The 14730-nt window shown below is 41.8% G+C and overlaps 1 protein-coding gene across 9 annotated transcripts in view; it reads left to right on the forward strand.

Moving 5' to 3' along the window:
- GRM7 (glutamate metabotropic receptor 7) overlaps window positions 1–14730 on the forward strand; it is a 295511-nt gene that overhangs the window by 217495 nt on the left and 63286 nt on the right. For 8 of the 9 annotated variants that reach the window (XM_061354207.1, XM_061354213.1, XM_061354214.1 and 5 more), the window contains one exon: window positions 8946–9881. The exons of the other annotated variant lie outside the window; for it this stretch is intronic. In XM_061354207.1, the coding sequence (XP_061210191.1) occupies window positions 8946–9881 (936 nt within the window). The remainder of the gene's footprint in view (window positions 1–8945; window positions 9882–14730) is intronic. 9 annotated transcript variants of the gene reach the window in all.

The following is a 14730-nucleotide window of genomic DNA, read 5'->3' on the forward strand; positions in this document are numbered from 1 at the left end:
GGGCATTCTTTGGATGAAATGTCACATGAGAGTGGAATGGCAGGAGTTTTCTCAACCTTGAGAATGCACGGGTTTAGGTTCTCCTGAGTGAAGCACATAAATATCATGCTTTCTGCACAGCATGGCTAAATGTGTTCTGGTTTTGTTTGGGGATTCTCGTTTGGCCTCTTAGTTAAATGATACATTTAAACTAATATAAATATCAAATGAAGGAGGGTGATCCTCTACTAGAATATTTAGATTTGTAGCTGGAATCAAAGAAAGAGTTTCTGACTCAGCAGGTTTGTTTGTAAAGATGAACCGAGATGGTATGTGTGAAAGTGTTTCTGCATAGCTCTTATTTTGAGCACTGTGCGTCCTTTGTGCCTCACAGCTGCTGAGCAAAGTGCTTATCACCTTGCTTGTATAATCAGCTTTCAGGCACTACTGTGCGTGAAGTCTACTGTGTTGCTTATTGGTAAAAGATGTCTGATGCTTTCAGTTCTGTCAGTCACTGCCAATCTTAAATCATTGATCTTTCCTCTCCACAGATACCTGAGAAGAATATTTATTGAAACATTTGCAGAAGTAAAAAGTAGCTGTTTCTGAGATTCAATCTAGAAAAAAATAGTTTCTCTGAGTAATGCAAAAGTGTTTGTCTGAATCGAGGATGGCCACAAACCTTCATTGCAGGGAGCTGCCTTTTGTTACGGCCATTAATTCCACCTTTATCAGGCCAAGCCAGAGGACTTTGAAGAACCACATTTGCCCTGTACTGAGCAGAGAGTTCCTTTGGTGATTCTCACGGAGCATCCTAGTGAGCAGGGTTCTGGCTAAGGGGGCTGACAGAAGTGCAGGTATTGAGCCAGGAAAATGACGGTGCTTCCTGAGAGTGGGGTAAGGCACCTAATAAATGGATTTGCAGGACTTCTGACACTGGTAGACTTCAACATTGGCAGCTTAGTTATCTGTGGTCTTGCACTATGAGCCAGTACTTGGAATAAAAAGAGGTTATTATTTTTCATAATCTCAGCATCACATCAGTTAGAACTTCTTCCCCCCCCAAAGAAAAAAAAAAATGTTAACAGTGTTAGCCATTTTTTGGGTAAATTCTCTCTAATAACTGTGCCTCTTAAGTAACCTGCTGGTGATTTCAAGGTGATTTATAGTACAATTTAACACCAGTCCATCATTCCTTATGGAAAGAAAGCTCTGGTTGAAATCAGTGGGAGTGTCACTTGATTAAGGCATTCTCGGCCGGTTCCACAGTGAGCTGGCATTTTCCCTGTATGAAGCTGAAACCTGATGTGTAAATTATTTAATTCCATGAAACAGGGTTTCCTTTCCTCCCCCGACAATGGATGTCTTTAGAGCACCCTTCAAAAAAAACCAAAAAATCAGATCATTTACACTCCACAGGTTTTGCCCTGTGCTGGGTTGTAGCAGGAGTTGAAGGCAAGCACTTGGAGACCAAATTTTCCCCTAAACATATCTGTTGTTTGTTGTGGGTAAAAAAAAAATGGCTGCAGCAGAATGAACAGAGATAGGCAGTGAGGACTGGTCTTATTAATTTTCAAATGAATAGATGGTACTCTGAAATGAAGCCCAGTATGTGAGAATGGCAGTGTTGCTCCCCATGTGGGAGATGTTATTTTCTGCATGTAAAATATTAAAAGCACCACGAGCTTAGTCTGTTTTGTGAAATATGGAGAAGGACTATTAGCATGGATTCCCTTTTGACCAGTTTGACAGTGAGACGTGCTGGGAAAGAAATGGGGGGGGGGGGGCACAACACAAAGGGCAGCATCAGAAAACCCCAAACACCCTGCCATTCGCTCCTGGGCTTGGGGCTGATTACAGCTGCTCTCATTCTAAGCCACTTACTTAAGGATGAAAAATTGTCTCAGATTACCTCTGCTTTCAGAAGATAGATTTGCTCCAACCTACCAATTTAAATAGATAAGAATTGTGTATTATAAATGCATGTTTGGAAGAACATGCTCTTTTTGTAATTAAATAAAATTACACAGGGGATGCAGGATGAATACTGAAGACGTGTGGTCCATGCCCTTCCATTAGTGAGACGACAACATGAAGCTGCAGTCAGATATAAAAGCATTAAAATAATTAATTTTCAATTTTATTGTGTGTCAACAAGAATGTATGATAATAAGCATTTTTGCAAAAATTGTAGATCAAGCATTTTTCTCTAGGGTTTGTGCTAAAAATGTCCTTGCTTTAATGTAGAACAAATAGCCTTTGGATCTTGTTAAAGATGTCGTTATAAGTGCTCAGCGTAAGTTGCTTCTGGCGTCCATAAAGCAGGTAAGATTGATAGAAAAGTATGACAAATACTAAATGAAAGGGAAAGCAAGATTAGGAAAGGGAAAATGAGGTTTATATGAGGGTTAAGAACTGCTTATTATGAGATCACCAAAAAGGAGTTACAGTGTAGGGAAAAAAGTGATGTTTTTAGTTGAATTTTAAATCATAATTGATGCAATGTGTTAAGTAAAATATGACACAGATGCTATGCAGATGTTTATACCTGTACCTGAATACCAGCTGTCCTTTACTCTAGGGGGCAAAAAACAGTGCCAGGGGACTTTTTACCCATGGTAGGTAACAGACAGCTGAACATTTGGTATGAGAAGAGCAGAGTGGGAGAAGGTCTCTCCCAATTCACCTGCAGGGCTTAAAGATGCTTATATGAAATCAGAGTTTTCTTACTAGGAAAAAGTGCAGACAGATGACTGACCTCCAGTATTGCAGGGTAAGCCTCTGCCCTTATGCAGTAAAATACATTTAGGCCAGACCAGACAGCAGTAGGAATGGATGCAGCCCCAGGGCAGCCCCAGCCCTGCACAGGGTGCCAGGCTTCTCCCCCATGGAGCAACCCCCTCCTCCTCATACAGGAGTAAATGGGGCAGCCAGTCCAGTGCCTTCCAAAAGCTTTAAGGAAAGTTATTTTCACCACGTATTCATACAGCAGCTAGCACTGTGGGATCCCTGTCCACGTCAGGGCTTTCCAGGAGCTGTCATAGCATTGATGAGAGGAAGAAATTGGAGCTGGGTGAGGCTGATCCTGAGAGCATTTTACTCATTAATAGGTATCTGAACCAGCAGGTGTGAAGATGTGGGTCTGGCATTATGGGAATGTTATCATGATTTCTTGATGTTTCTCTTTTGTGCTGACAATGAAAAATTGCAAGTTTTTGGCTGGAGATGAATTTCCATCACCTTTAATTAGAAAGATGTGATTTGCTCGTCCTGTGATTTATGCACAGGACACTGTCTGTTCCCGCCAGTTGCTATACCTTTACAGCAGAAACACGAAGGGCAGCAGTAGGAGAAACTAGAACAAAAAGTACGTAAGGACATTTGACTTCTGTTTATAAAGAAGAAAGATCGGAGTGATTTAAGATAATTAATGCAGCAGAGCAGCAAAACTTAGGAGATTTTGCTTTTCTTCTAAAGTAGTTTTCTTTGAAGTGTCCCAAGGTACCTAAACACACTCACTTGCTCACACAAACCACATCCTCCCTGGCGACAGGAGGAAACAGCACCAGGCTGATGCTCCATCTCGCTGATGAAGTGTTTCTGCGGAATGGCACTGAAAGTAGGGAGGGAAAACAGCTGTCACGAGGCAGGGGGGAGCTGCAGAGCTCCAGGACCACATTCTGGGTGCTCTGTGGGGAGAAGGAGTTCCCAGGCTCTGCTGGGGCCATAGCACCCCCAATCCCAGCAGAGATGCTTTGAGAGCAGCTGGAGGTCAGGTTCAGACACTGCTGCCTCTGGGGTTTGGGGGCTGCTGGTTAACGTGCCCTAGTTCTGCCCTGCACAGATTTTAAAAGCTGCTTTGAAGTAGCTGGATTTTGACTTTGATTTTAAAGCCACAAAACAGAAAGAAAATGAAGAGGCAGGAGTGAGCTCAGTTTTAACTTCATTCCAGGGTGCTGAGGTGGAACTGGGCTCAAACCTGTGCTGCAAGTGCCCAGGTGAAGAGGATGACTCCCGAGCCAGGGGTATAAGGGCAAGCAGAGCCAGGTCCTGTGGAAGAGCTGGGGTGGGACCACAGCTTTGGCTCCCATCAGAAGGGGAAGGGGTGAGGTTGTTACCCAGAGCAGAGCTACCACTGTGAAAATCATCATTCTGTTTAAATAGAGTTTTTGTAGTTTCTGGAGATTCTTTGCATATTTGTTTGTGGCAAGCAGAAACTGTTGGGGTTTTTTGCCTCCCTCACCTTGTAGGCTCTGCTCTTAAGGCTGTTCTGTCAATTCCATGCAGGCAATGAAATTGAAATAAGTTACAGTATGAGGTGAAGCACCTTCTTTACGTTGCCTGGTCAAGCCAGTGGAGTAGCTTTGCATCTTTATCTGTAGTTTGGCTTATCTTGCTGTTATCAGTTGAAGGGATTTTAGTTGATATTTTGCAGAAGGCTCTGTTAACTATGTGTTATTGACATTTTCTTAGCTTAAAGCCATTAGCATGTTAAAGCCCTGGATTTAGAAACTAATTACAAAACATTAATAGCTAAGCCCTAAGAGCTAAGTCATGCAAATATTGCTATCTGTAAAGTTGAACATACAAAAACTGTTTGAACTGCTGACTTAGTAACTAGAGTCTAAAAGCAATCTGTAAGGTGGCAATAAATCTGAGCACAATCCTCCACAATTGTTTTCTAATGTGTCCATGAAATTAATGGCACAGTTATGAAAGTCGTATCAGGGAACGTGGCCATTTTTTTCCCCCAAGTAGGTTAATTATCACTAATGTAATTATTTTTGTACTGATTTTTATTTTAATCAAACATTGCACAGAACAATTTAGTTCAGAACAAATAGCTCATTATAGAAATGTTTGTGGTGGTGAGAAATAAGGCAGCAATGTTTAAATTATATACACATATTGAGTTACTTTATTCATTAAAATGAACAATTATGATGGGCCTTATGAGACAGACTAAGCATTTCTTGTTAATGTTTGTTCTGTAGTGAACATAATAAGAGTTTGTACTGGAAATAGATCCCATCCTTCTAGCTCGAGGTGTTTATGAACCGGGCAATAGGGACAGCTTGAGGAAAATAAGATTTAGAGTTAACCCCTAACTGAGACAGTTCATTGCCCTGTGATTGTGGGGAAGGCACTGGATCTGGGAGGGAGCTTTTTGTTTTCTTTTTTTTTTTTTTGTTTGTTTGTTCAGTTTAGAGTTTTTCCTCTGTACAGTAGTGGTAGGGTAAAACATAGTGCACCAGTTAAACATAGTGGAGCCAAGTACCAGGGCCAACTTTGAAGTTTATCATTAGCAGTTACCCTCTGTGCGCTATTTCTATGTATGACTGAAATGTAAAGTTCTGCATAAAAGCAACTTTTGTATTAATTGCAAAAGAACTGTCTCATGATTTATGAAATTGTTTACTTACTGTTTTCTAGATTGTGATATGCATTTTCATAATCACTTTTAGATTCTGTGTTGAGTTTATTATATTTGCTTATAGAAGTGTAGGATTTATAAATATATAGCACTCTTCGTCTGTGGCTCTCAGAGATTTTTATAGGTCTTTGTTACAAACAAATTACAGTACCTCCAGCTCATAGGTGGGCAAATGGAAGAAGAAACATATGTGAAGTGCCTTGCCCAAGTTGATCAAACTGGCCTGGGGGCAGGGTCAGCAAAAGAGCACGGACCTCCCTAGTGCTGGATCTTCCCTGCTTCTAGTTAACCTTTTAATCTGTGTTTTTAGTATATGTGGCTTAGTTGTGAATCTTGGCAGGCAATACTGTGCTTTGAAACAATGGGTTTGGAAATCATCATTCACAAAACCATTTTTACGTCTGTTGCATCTCTCCCTTAAGACCAAGAAATTTAGACTTGTCATGGCAGTCAGTGGCTCCTTTTGCTGTGGTTTTTGTCTCCAAATGCTCCTCAGATGTTCCTGCTGCTGGTTTGCCATCAGTGAGAGCTTGGGTAGGACATGGAAGTGGGCTGCACCATGGCTACCTTCCTGTGGAAGAAGAGACCAAAACACTGCTGCAATTCCTTCTCCTGAGTGAAATGCTCTGCTATTTTAGTTTTGTTGAAAGTCCTCTTACAGTAGTAGTGAATAAAAGTTATCCTTGCTGATTATCAGAATTTTATGATCCTGATCTTGAAACTCTGAACTCAGCAAGAACTTTAAGTAAGCAGTTTCCAGGTCATAGTGAATAAAAAAGTCATTGAATTTGAGGAGGTTTAGATGTAAGTAAATGAAAGAAGTGGCTGAATATAACAATTACTTGCTGCAATAGAAGTCTTTGTCAGATCCAGGTTCTCAAAAGCTAAGTTATTTCAAGGAAACTGCAGTAAAAGATGGAAGAAGGAGGGAGGGGAAAACAGGGACAGGAAAAAGTACATCAGGCACAATTATTCAATCCTAAAGCAGCCAAATGCACAGATTAACATTTTATTAGGTTTGTTTGCATTCTGAAAGGAGTGATGAAACAATTATTCATTTCAAAGGCAAGTTTTTGTCAAGAATATTATTTTCTGAGTGGAGAAAGTGTCTCTAGTTTGATTCTCATCTCTCAGCACCAGGCTCTTGTGCCAGGTGAATTATCAGACAGGCAGTTTTCATCATTAATTTTCTCTCCAGAAGCAGCAGAACACTGCAAATCTTTCTGATGGCAGTGATGCAGAATTGGCTTGGCATCATCCCAAGAGACAAGGAAAAGGACTTTCCATAATTCTGCCTGATCTTCTATTTATCTCTTTACGCACAGTATCTGTGCAGAGTGAAGTACCTTTAGGGTGTCCTAGCTACCCAGCGATGCCATGGAATGCATTTGAGAGTATGGAAATTTATCCTTTTGTAGTGTCGTGGTTTAAACCCAGCCAGACAGGGGGAGGGTGGGGGAATGATAACATTAATAATTCTGTGGTTCTGTGAGATAGTAGCCTGCAGAAAATTGATGAAAATCCTTTCATCACTTGCAGACTGGATTGAAATTCACAGTTAAGATGCCTTTCTCAATTAATTTCAATGCATGCTGTAAAAAGGGCATCAAGTAACTTCTGTGTTTAATAGTTATGATGGAAAATAGATGATCTGGGCTGGATCGATGTGTCTCACTTCCTAGCTGTGCAAGCCCTGGTAAGTTATAGTTACCCTGTACCAGTCTATCTGTTAAGAACGTGAGATACAAATCAGCGATGGAGTAAAAGAAGCAGCAAACTGTTGGTCAGTGGGTTTCTAAACCAATTGTCATGAAATTTTCACCCCTGTTTAATTGGTCAGAAATCTTGGCACTGGTCCTCTTTACTCACTACCTCTCTGGTTTTCTTTCCGGCTAAGATCATTTGTTGTGCCTCTGCAGCAGGTAAGTTACTCAGACACATGCCAGCTTGCAGCAGCTCTCTTGCCAGGCATGCATGCAACCTAGGAATTCAACTTCAGGTTTGTAAAGGGCTTGCTAACCTTCAGTCGGAGCAATGACAGAGTCAGGCATAGAAATGGATTTCCTGGCTTCTGCATGCTCTTCCAGTAAGACCAAACTACCACTTACCAGTGCAATTAAGCAAGTCTTTTTACTCTCCTTTATCATCAGTATTCCTTTGGTTTCTGTAAGCTACATAGCTTCCGCTCAGCGCAGTATGAAAGAAGACTTCATGGATATTCACATTTTTTTTCAGAATAAGTTGTGAATATTGAAGGTTAATGAAGTTTCACAAGCAGTGGCAGACCTCTAGAATATCTGTGATTGAGGGATTATTTTTATAACACTCAAAGCAGAGACTCTTGGCGGTACAGTATTTGAGCAGATGTGATTTTAGGGTTTTTCTTAATTCTATGAAATGAAGATGACACAGAATCTGTTTTGAATTAAATTAGGAAAGTGCAACTTAATCCTTCAGTTTAACACTTGCAAACCTCACTCTTCCTGTATACACTAATAATCAAGGCAGATGCTTCAAGAAACTCTTCTTAGACTTTTTTACTCGTAGGGAAAATAGTGGAGCTTGTAAGCATTTAAGTAACCTAAAGAAATAATAGCTGAAATTTTGTTTTTAATAACACTTGCATCTATCCCAGGATATCATCAGGTTTTATGTTTGGAAAAGCCACACACACACCAGCCACACAAACACCAGCTATTGGAGCTGAGCTACTGACATTTTCGGGGGGAATTCAATGCTAAACCTTGCTTATTCTTGGAAACTGGCTTTAGATTGGAATATTTAGAAATTTTTTGAGTTTAATTTTCTGCACAATTTGGGGCCTTTGTGCACGTACTGTGGAGTTCAGGGTTCTTGAGACTGCAGAACAAGTGAGACTTGCCATTTATTTAATATAAGAGTTCATAATTTGCATTCCCAGAGGCATGTCTGGCCTTTTGAAAGCAGAATATGACTTTGAAGTTAAATATTATTTAATTATTGCATTTTTCGTTGATGACTAGTTTTATTGTCCTTCATATTTCATACATGGCTTGTTTTGCAGATCTTGCCACATCCTCACTGATTCCATGCCCTATATAAGACATATTTCCACCTAATTTAAAGTATTAACCTGATCAGTAATAGTTCTAATAGTGGTCTTGGTAAGAAGCTTCAAGCTCTAGGTGCACGGAAAGCAGTTCTGTGAATGTAACTGCTGCCTTCCCTCAAGCCATTGCAGTTTTCTTCATGAAACAAGAGGTTAGCACACTAGTGTATTACCTAATGTTGTGTGTCATTCCATCAGAATTAGCTACTAATAAAAATGGAAAATGAAGGCACCAAATACAGTCATGCATTAGAGTCCCATGTGAAGACACTAGCATGTGGGGTTTCTGCTGCTTTTCCTGGAGTCTACCACACATAAAGTTTATACTTTTGGCTTTTCTCTGTTGTAGGTTCCCCCTTCGTCCTCCCTTTTTCCATTCCCACCTCAGCTGACTGACAGTAATGTCTAAATAACCAGCCTCTTCCTATTTCACATATCTTGCAGATTGATGAAATGCAGTGGGGCAAAGGCGTGCGTGAAGTCCCGTCCTCGGTGTGCAGCCTGCCTTGCAAACCGGGAGAGAGGAAGAAAATGGTGAAGGGGATGCCATGCTGCTGGCACTGTGAGCTCTGCGATGGCTATCAGTACCAGGCTGACGAGGTGACTTGTCTGCTCTGCTCATACAGCGAGCGGCCCAACGAGAACCGAACAGGATGCCGTTCAATACCCATTGTCAAGCTGGAGTGGCACTCGCCCTGGGCTGTGATACCTGTCTTCTTAGCTATGCTGGGAATTATTGCCACCATTTTTGTCATGGCAACGTTCATCAGATATAACGACACTCCCATTGTCCGCGCTTCTGGGAGGGAACTCAGCTACGTCCTGTTAACAGGGATATTTCTGTGCTACATAATCACATTTCTGATGATTGCCAAACCAAACGTTGCAGTGTGCTCCTTCCGGCGTATCTTCCTGGGCCTGGGGATGTGCATCAGCTATGCAGCCCTGTTAACTAAAACAAACCGCATCTACCGCATATTTGAACAGGGCAAAAAGTCTGTGACTGCACCTCGACTTATCAGCCCCACATCGCAGCTGGCGATCACGTCAAGTTTGATATCTGTTCAGCTTCTAGGTGTCTTTATTTGGTTTGCAGTTGACCCACCCAACATCATCATAGATTATGATGAGCAGAAAACTATGAACCCTGATCAAGCCAGAGGAGTTCTCAAATGTGACATTACGGATCTACAAATCATTTGTTCCTTGGGTTATAGCATTCTTCTAATGGTTACATGTACTGTGTATGCCATCAAGACTCGGGGTGTCCCAGAGAATTTTAATGAAGCTAAACCCATTGGATTCACTATGTACACTACCTGTATAGTATGGCTTGCCTTCATTCCAATATTTTTTGGCACTGCCCAGTCAGCTGAAAAGGTAGGTGAAGATGAACAAACATACATCTGGTACAAGAGGATTGATAACAGTTATAAACTATGTACTGATGGTCAGCTTTACATAGATTTTAAAATGAGCTATCCAGTTAGTTTGTGAGTGAGACATGATATATATAACACTTTTCTCTTTCTCCAGTTAGCTGGTGGGCTATTCATTTGATAAACTGGCAAATGATCAATAACAATCACATTAGCCATGAGTTTTAGTGTTGCATATGTTTCAGTTGTGTCATTTCAATAGGGTGAGAATTAGCTGTCATATTGTCCAGAAAGAAGCATCCCTTAGCTAAATAATTTTGAATACAAAGTGTAAGTAAAAAAAGTGTCCAAAAGTACTCAAATATACTCCTGTGCTTTTGGAGTTCAGCACTGAGGGCAGTGCATAGCCTGATGAGTGTGTTCCCTGCTTCACAGATGGTAGCCTCCTTTACACCACAGGGTCCTGAGCTCCGGCTGCTGAGACCAGACTGACACTGCATTACACGTGGGTTATTTTTAAACTAACGCAGGTAAACTTACTGCGTGGTTCATGGCAAGGGTGTAGCCAGTCCTGGAGTGAATGCCAGATCACTTCTGTTTATAAGTGAGGTCCACTTAAGCCTATGGCATTCCTTCACCAAAAGCCAGTCCAAAATGTTACCTACGTGACTTAAGAAAAAGCATCTAGGCATTAGGTTCTAATCCATTAGTTAAGAAAATGAATTAATGTAAAGTGCTGTCAGACTCAATTAAAAGATTTCCATTGGCTTTGAGAGACTTCAGATGTTGCAGGGGAATCTATGGTGTGTCAGTCGCCAGGCTCCAGTGGGTACTGATCCCATCCTGTGCTCCCAGCTGCTCCAGCACTGGCAACTGAGGAAATGACGTGGGCAGCTTAGGAAAATACACCCTGGCAATGGGAGATGTGCATATGAAGAGAAACAAAACTTGATAATCTTTGGGTTTTGCCACCAACAGAAATCAGGTTTAAAGTGCTTTTTGTAAATATACCATATCAGCCCTGCAGGGACCAGCAGTTAGCTGGGGTCCTAACCCAGCATGCTGCAATGGGTGCTGTGGTAGTTTAGGTGCAAATGCAAACAGCATCTCTCTTCTCTTGCACAAAGCAATAAGGAGAAAGTCACACTCTTCGTTTTATGTTTATTGGGGGGGATGGTGGCCTTGAAGAAAGCACACTATAGTAAACAGCGAGAAGACATTGTGATTCATTTCCCTAAACATTGTTGGCAGGTCTGTTAGCAAGAAAAAACTTTTCAGTTTGCAGTATTTAAAAAGGGAGAACCTGAGTTGTGCTGTGTGTTTTGAGTGAACAGTATTCAAGAGGTGAAAAATGGACCTGCTATTATCATGTGTAGGGCTAAATTCCTGTGAGTGACTGAGCATTACAACTTCAGTTACCTCCTGAGTCTCAGGAGGTGGTTGCCCAAGGGGCTCCAGCTTAACACTCAGTGATAGAGATCTCTCTGGACTTACTTCTTTTGAATCTTCTCTGAAGATAGCTGTAAGAGTGTTTTGGCAACTACCTGCAAGCATGGTCTTTCGGGAGAAGTGAAAGTTTTAGGATGTCCTGAACTGTTGTCATGATGGTTTTTTACCCTCCCCAGGCCTCATCCCATCTACTTTTCCAGCCCAGAGGAAACCACTGGCATGTCTCCTCACCTGGGGCATACTCTGGCTGAATTTAGGCATCATTGACCTCACCTCAAATGCTCTCTGACAGATTTTGCCTGGATTTAGTACTGTACAGTCAGTTATCCCCACTTACTGAGTACAAGCTTCCCTGTGCCAGAAAGAGTTCTGACTTCTTGCTCCCTTTTTTCCACCTCTGTCTTCATTTAATATTTGTTCTTTAACACGAGACTTGAGCAAGCTCACCGCTGTGGATAAAATTATTGCATGTTTTAAATGAGTGAGCAAATGTCAGATCCCAGCTAACATCTCATTTTATGCCAGGGGTATAATTTCCAAATTTGTAGTGTTAAACTTACAGACTGCTGAAGTACAATTGCAGGACAGCGGTATCGTTCGGGGAAGTCTGTGATTTGGCTACAAGCCTGTTCCGTAGGAAGCTGCCTGCACCAGAGCTTTGTTACCTGCTCTTCAGGAAATGGTGTACAGAAATTGCAGTTGTTTTGGCCTCAGTTCACCGGTGGAAGAGGGGATCACTCAGGTGGAAGCAGAGGTTGTAGAGGTTTTCATGCATCATCTCACCTCTGCAGTGGGCTTTACAGGCAGCCACTGCATCCCTAAAGGGAATTAATTTCAACTGAAAAGGAGGTCTGCCAAGTCTTACAATTGCTTCAAACATCTCTGTTCTCCCTGTTGAGGGAGAGATAAGAAACAGCATAAGCAGCTTTAAACACAGCTGGGCCCATTTGTAACTTTGGTCTGGAGCAGGGAGTACAGTGCAGCTTTTGTGCTCCCTGCCTCGGAATGCCTTAGGCCTGCAGGTGACCAAGATGAAGTGCTTTAAATTGTTGTCTGCAAAGATTTAACCAGATGATAGAAAGACCCGAAGAATTTCAAAGGCTGCTGCCAGCATTCAAGATCATTTCATAGCAAAAGCTATGGTTTCCATGTAGTCATAGAGCTGAATTACCCTGTACTTCTTTGGAAGTGCAAGATTCTTGTACAAATGTGTGTAGAAGAGCAAAAGAAATGATGATTAATTCGGTTTCACACAGAGCACAGAAGAGGAAACTTGGCAACAGAAACAGTTTTTCTCTGCTGTGCTGCTGCTGCTTGGTGTGCCCACAGGAGGGGTGTGCTGGAGTTAAGGGACTCTACTACCTGCTGATTGCCACAGCCCAAGCTCCTCCAATGCTGCTGAGACTGACTGCAGTCCCTGGGACTGAAAGCTGCTATGTTTTGACCACCATTGCCCCACGTTGGGTAGCACATTTGACCCAGGCACTGTGCCAGAACTGAGCTCTCCATCAACGGCTTTGCTGGGGCTCTTTCCCCCTTCTGCTCTACAAAGAGATGGAGCTGCAGTGGCTTTCCTGCTTTGCTTTCTTCTCTGTTTCTCCTTTTTTAGCAGGGGAGAGGCGATTGTGCTTTTTTGTGATTGCTAGTGATTTCCTGTCAGGTATTTTCTCTGGAAAATATTGTGCTAAGCTTAGCCACCCAGGTCTTTGCTGAAATGGAAATTGCACCTGCTGAAAGTCTCATGCAACACAATCTTTTAAACTGAGAAATGGTGTTATATATAACATTGTGATTTTCATTGTATGGATTTATTTTATCAATAAATACAAGCATAATGTTGTTTGGTAGAAAGCATATTGAAAATACCTACCTTGTTCAGTGTAGAAAACAGCAGCAACAGGAAAAAAAAAGAAGTATGCTGCAAGTAATTCATAAAAGGCAAATAATTCAAGCAGTAGCATTTGCAGCAGACTGGAGGGAAGTAGTATGGTTTGACGAAGGCCAGATATCAGAGTTTGTGCTACAGATTGAAGATAAAACATGAGGAGTATGGAACATGGCATATGGAAAAAGTGGATTCTCAACCTTCTTACAGCTTGCATTTACTCAGCCACTTTCTTTGTCCATTATCAAAAAACTCATAAAACACATGGTCAGTTATAATTTATAGGGTTGGTTTGGTAATCCAGCATGTTGTTTCCTGTGTGCGATATGGTCCTTATCACGTTTCACCATTCCTTGAGTTTCATTAGCTTTAATGCAATGCTCATGTAGCCATTGCTCCATACATGGGCATTGTTGCTGTTGTCTGGGGTTTGGGGATTCTGTTTTGGGGTGAGGTGGTTTTTTGTGTTTTCCTATAACTATTAGTGTGTATTCTAAAATGCTGATGTAACCTTTAAGTACCAGAACAGTACTGGGGACTAGAATCATGCATTGCTTAGAAAGATCCTAACTTTAGTATGTATTTGGTAGAAAGCCACTAAATATAGAGAGGAGTCCCTGCAGAAAAGAAAGTTTCACTTACTGTTCAGCTCTGAGTGGCTCCTAACTATCAAAACCATCATCAGCTGAAGTCAGTGGGTTTTGGGGGTTGAGGACTGGGGACGGTGTCAATCTCTGTCAATGTCTAGCTCCTGCTTTGGTGTTGCTCAGCTTGTTAACCCGTACGTTTGTAGGGGGACTCTAGGCATGAAATGCTACTTTTTATGGTCCTGGGGTAATTGTTTTTGACAACAAAACTATTTTAAATTCTCTGTGGATGTGTGGGTATCTTATCAGAAGCAAAGTGGCCTCAAAGAGCTGTTAAACCAATTATAGGAGTCACAGCTGCACAGCAGAGTCAATACAAAGTGGCACTTGAAAAGAGCACAGATTGCTTGGTAAGGTCAGGCAAAGCACGGCTAAATCAATAAGCCACATTGAGTCAAAATTTTAGAGTATGGAAGTAAAAGGATGGGAAGGTATGCAGGTGGTGTGGGAATGTGTCCTGTGGGAAACTGTGCCTCACATCCTGCCCTGTGCTGTCCTGCACTGGAGATTGATTAGTCCCTGCAGCCTCTTGGCTGGTTGTTCATTCACCTGTACTTTGATTATCTGATTTTTAACTCATTTCCAGGGGCAGGGCAGTGCAGTAGGGGATTGCCAGGGCTAGCATTTTGGGGCCAAGTCTCCATGCTCTGTCCCTGCATGCAGCACAGCGACCTCTGCATGCTCCACCTTATACAGTGCCTCACACAGACTGAGGATGCTGCTGTGGGGATGCCGTGTTAGCTCCTTCCATGGGAAGGGAAGGCTGTTCCATGGCAGTGCACTGCTGTTGAGTTTCAGATGATGTATTTGGGTTAACCTGGTTTCATGAATTCACATTTTAATTTCATGGCAGTTCTTATTGTTTTCCT

Source organism: Neopsephotus bourkii, unplaced genomic scaffold (genome assembly GCF_033783945.1).
Source record: "Neopsephotus bourkii isolate Nb327-2 ecotype Australia unplaced genomic scaffold, CSIRO-AGI_Nbou_v1 NB_719, whole genome shotgun sequence".
NCBI lineage: Eukaryota > Metazoa > Chordata > Aves > Psittaciformes > Psittacidae > Neopsephotus > Neopsephotus bourkii.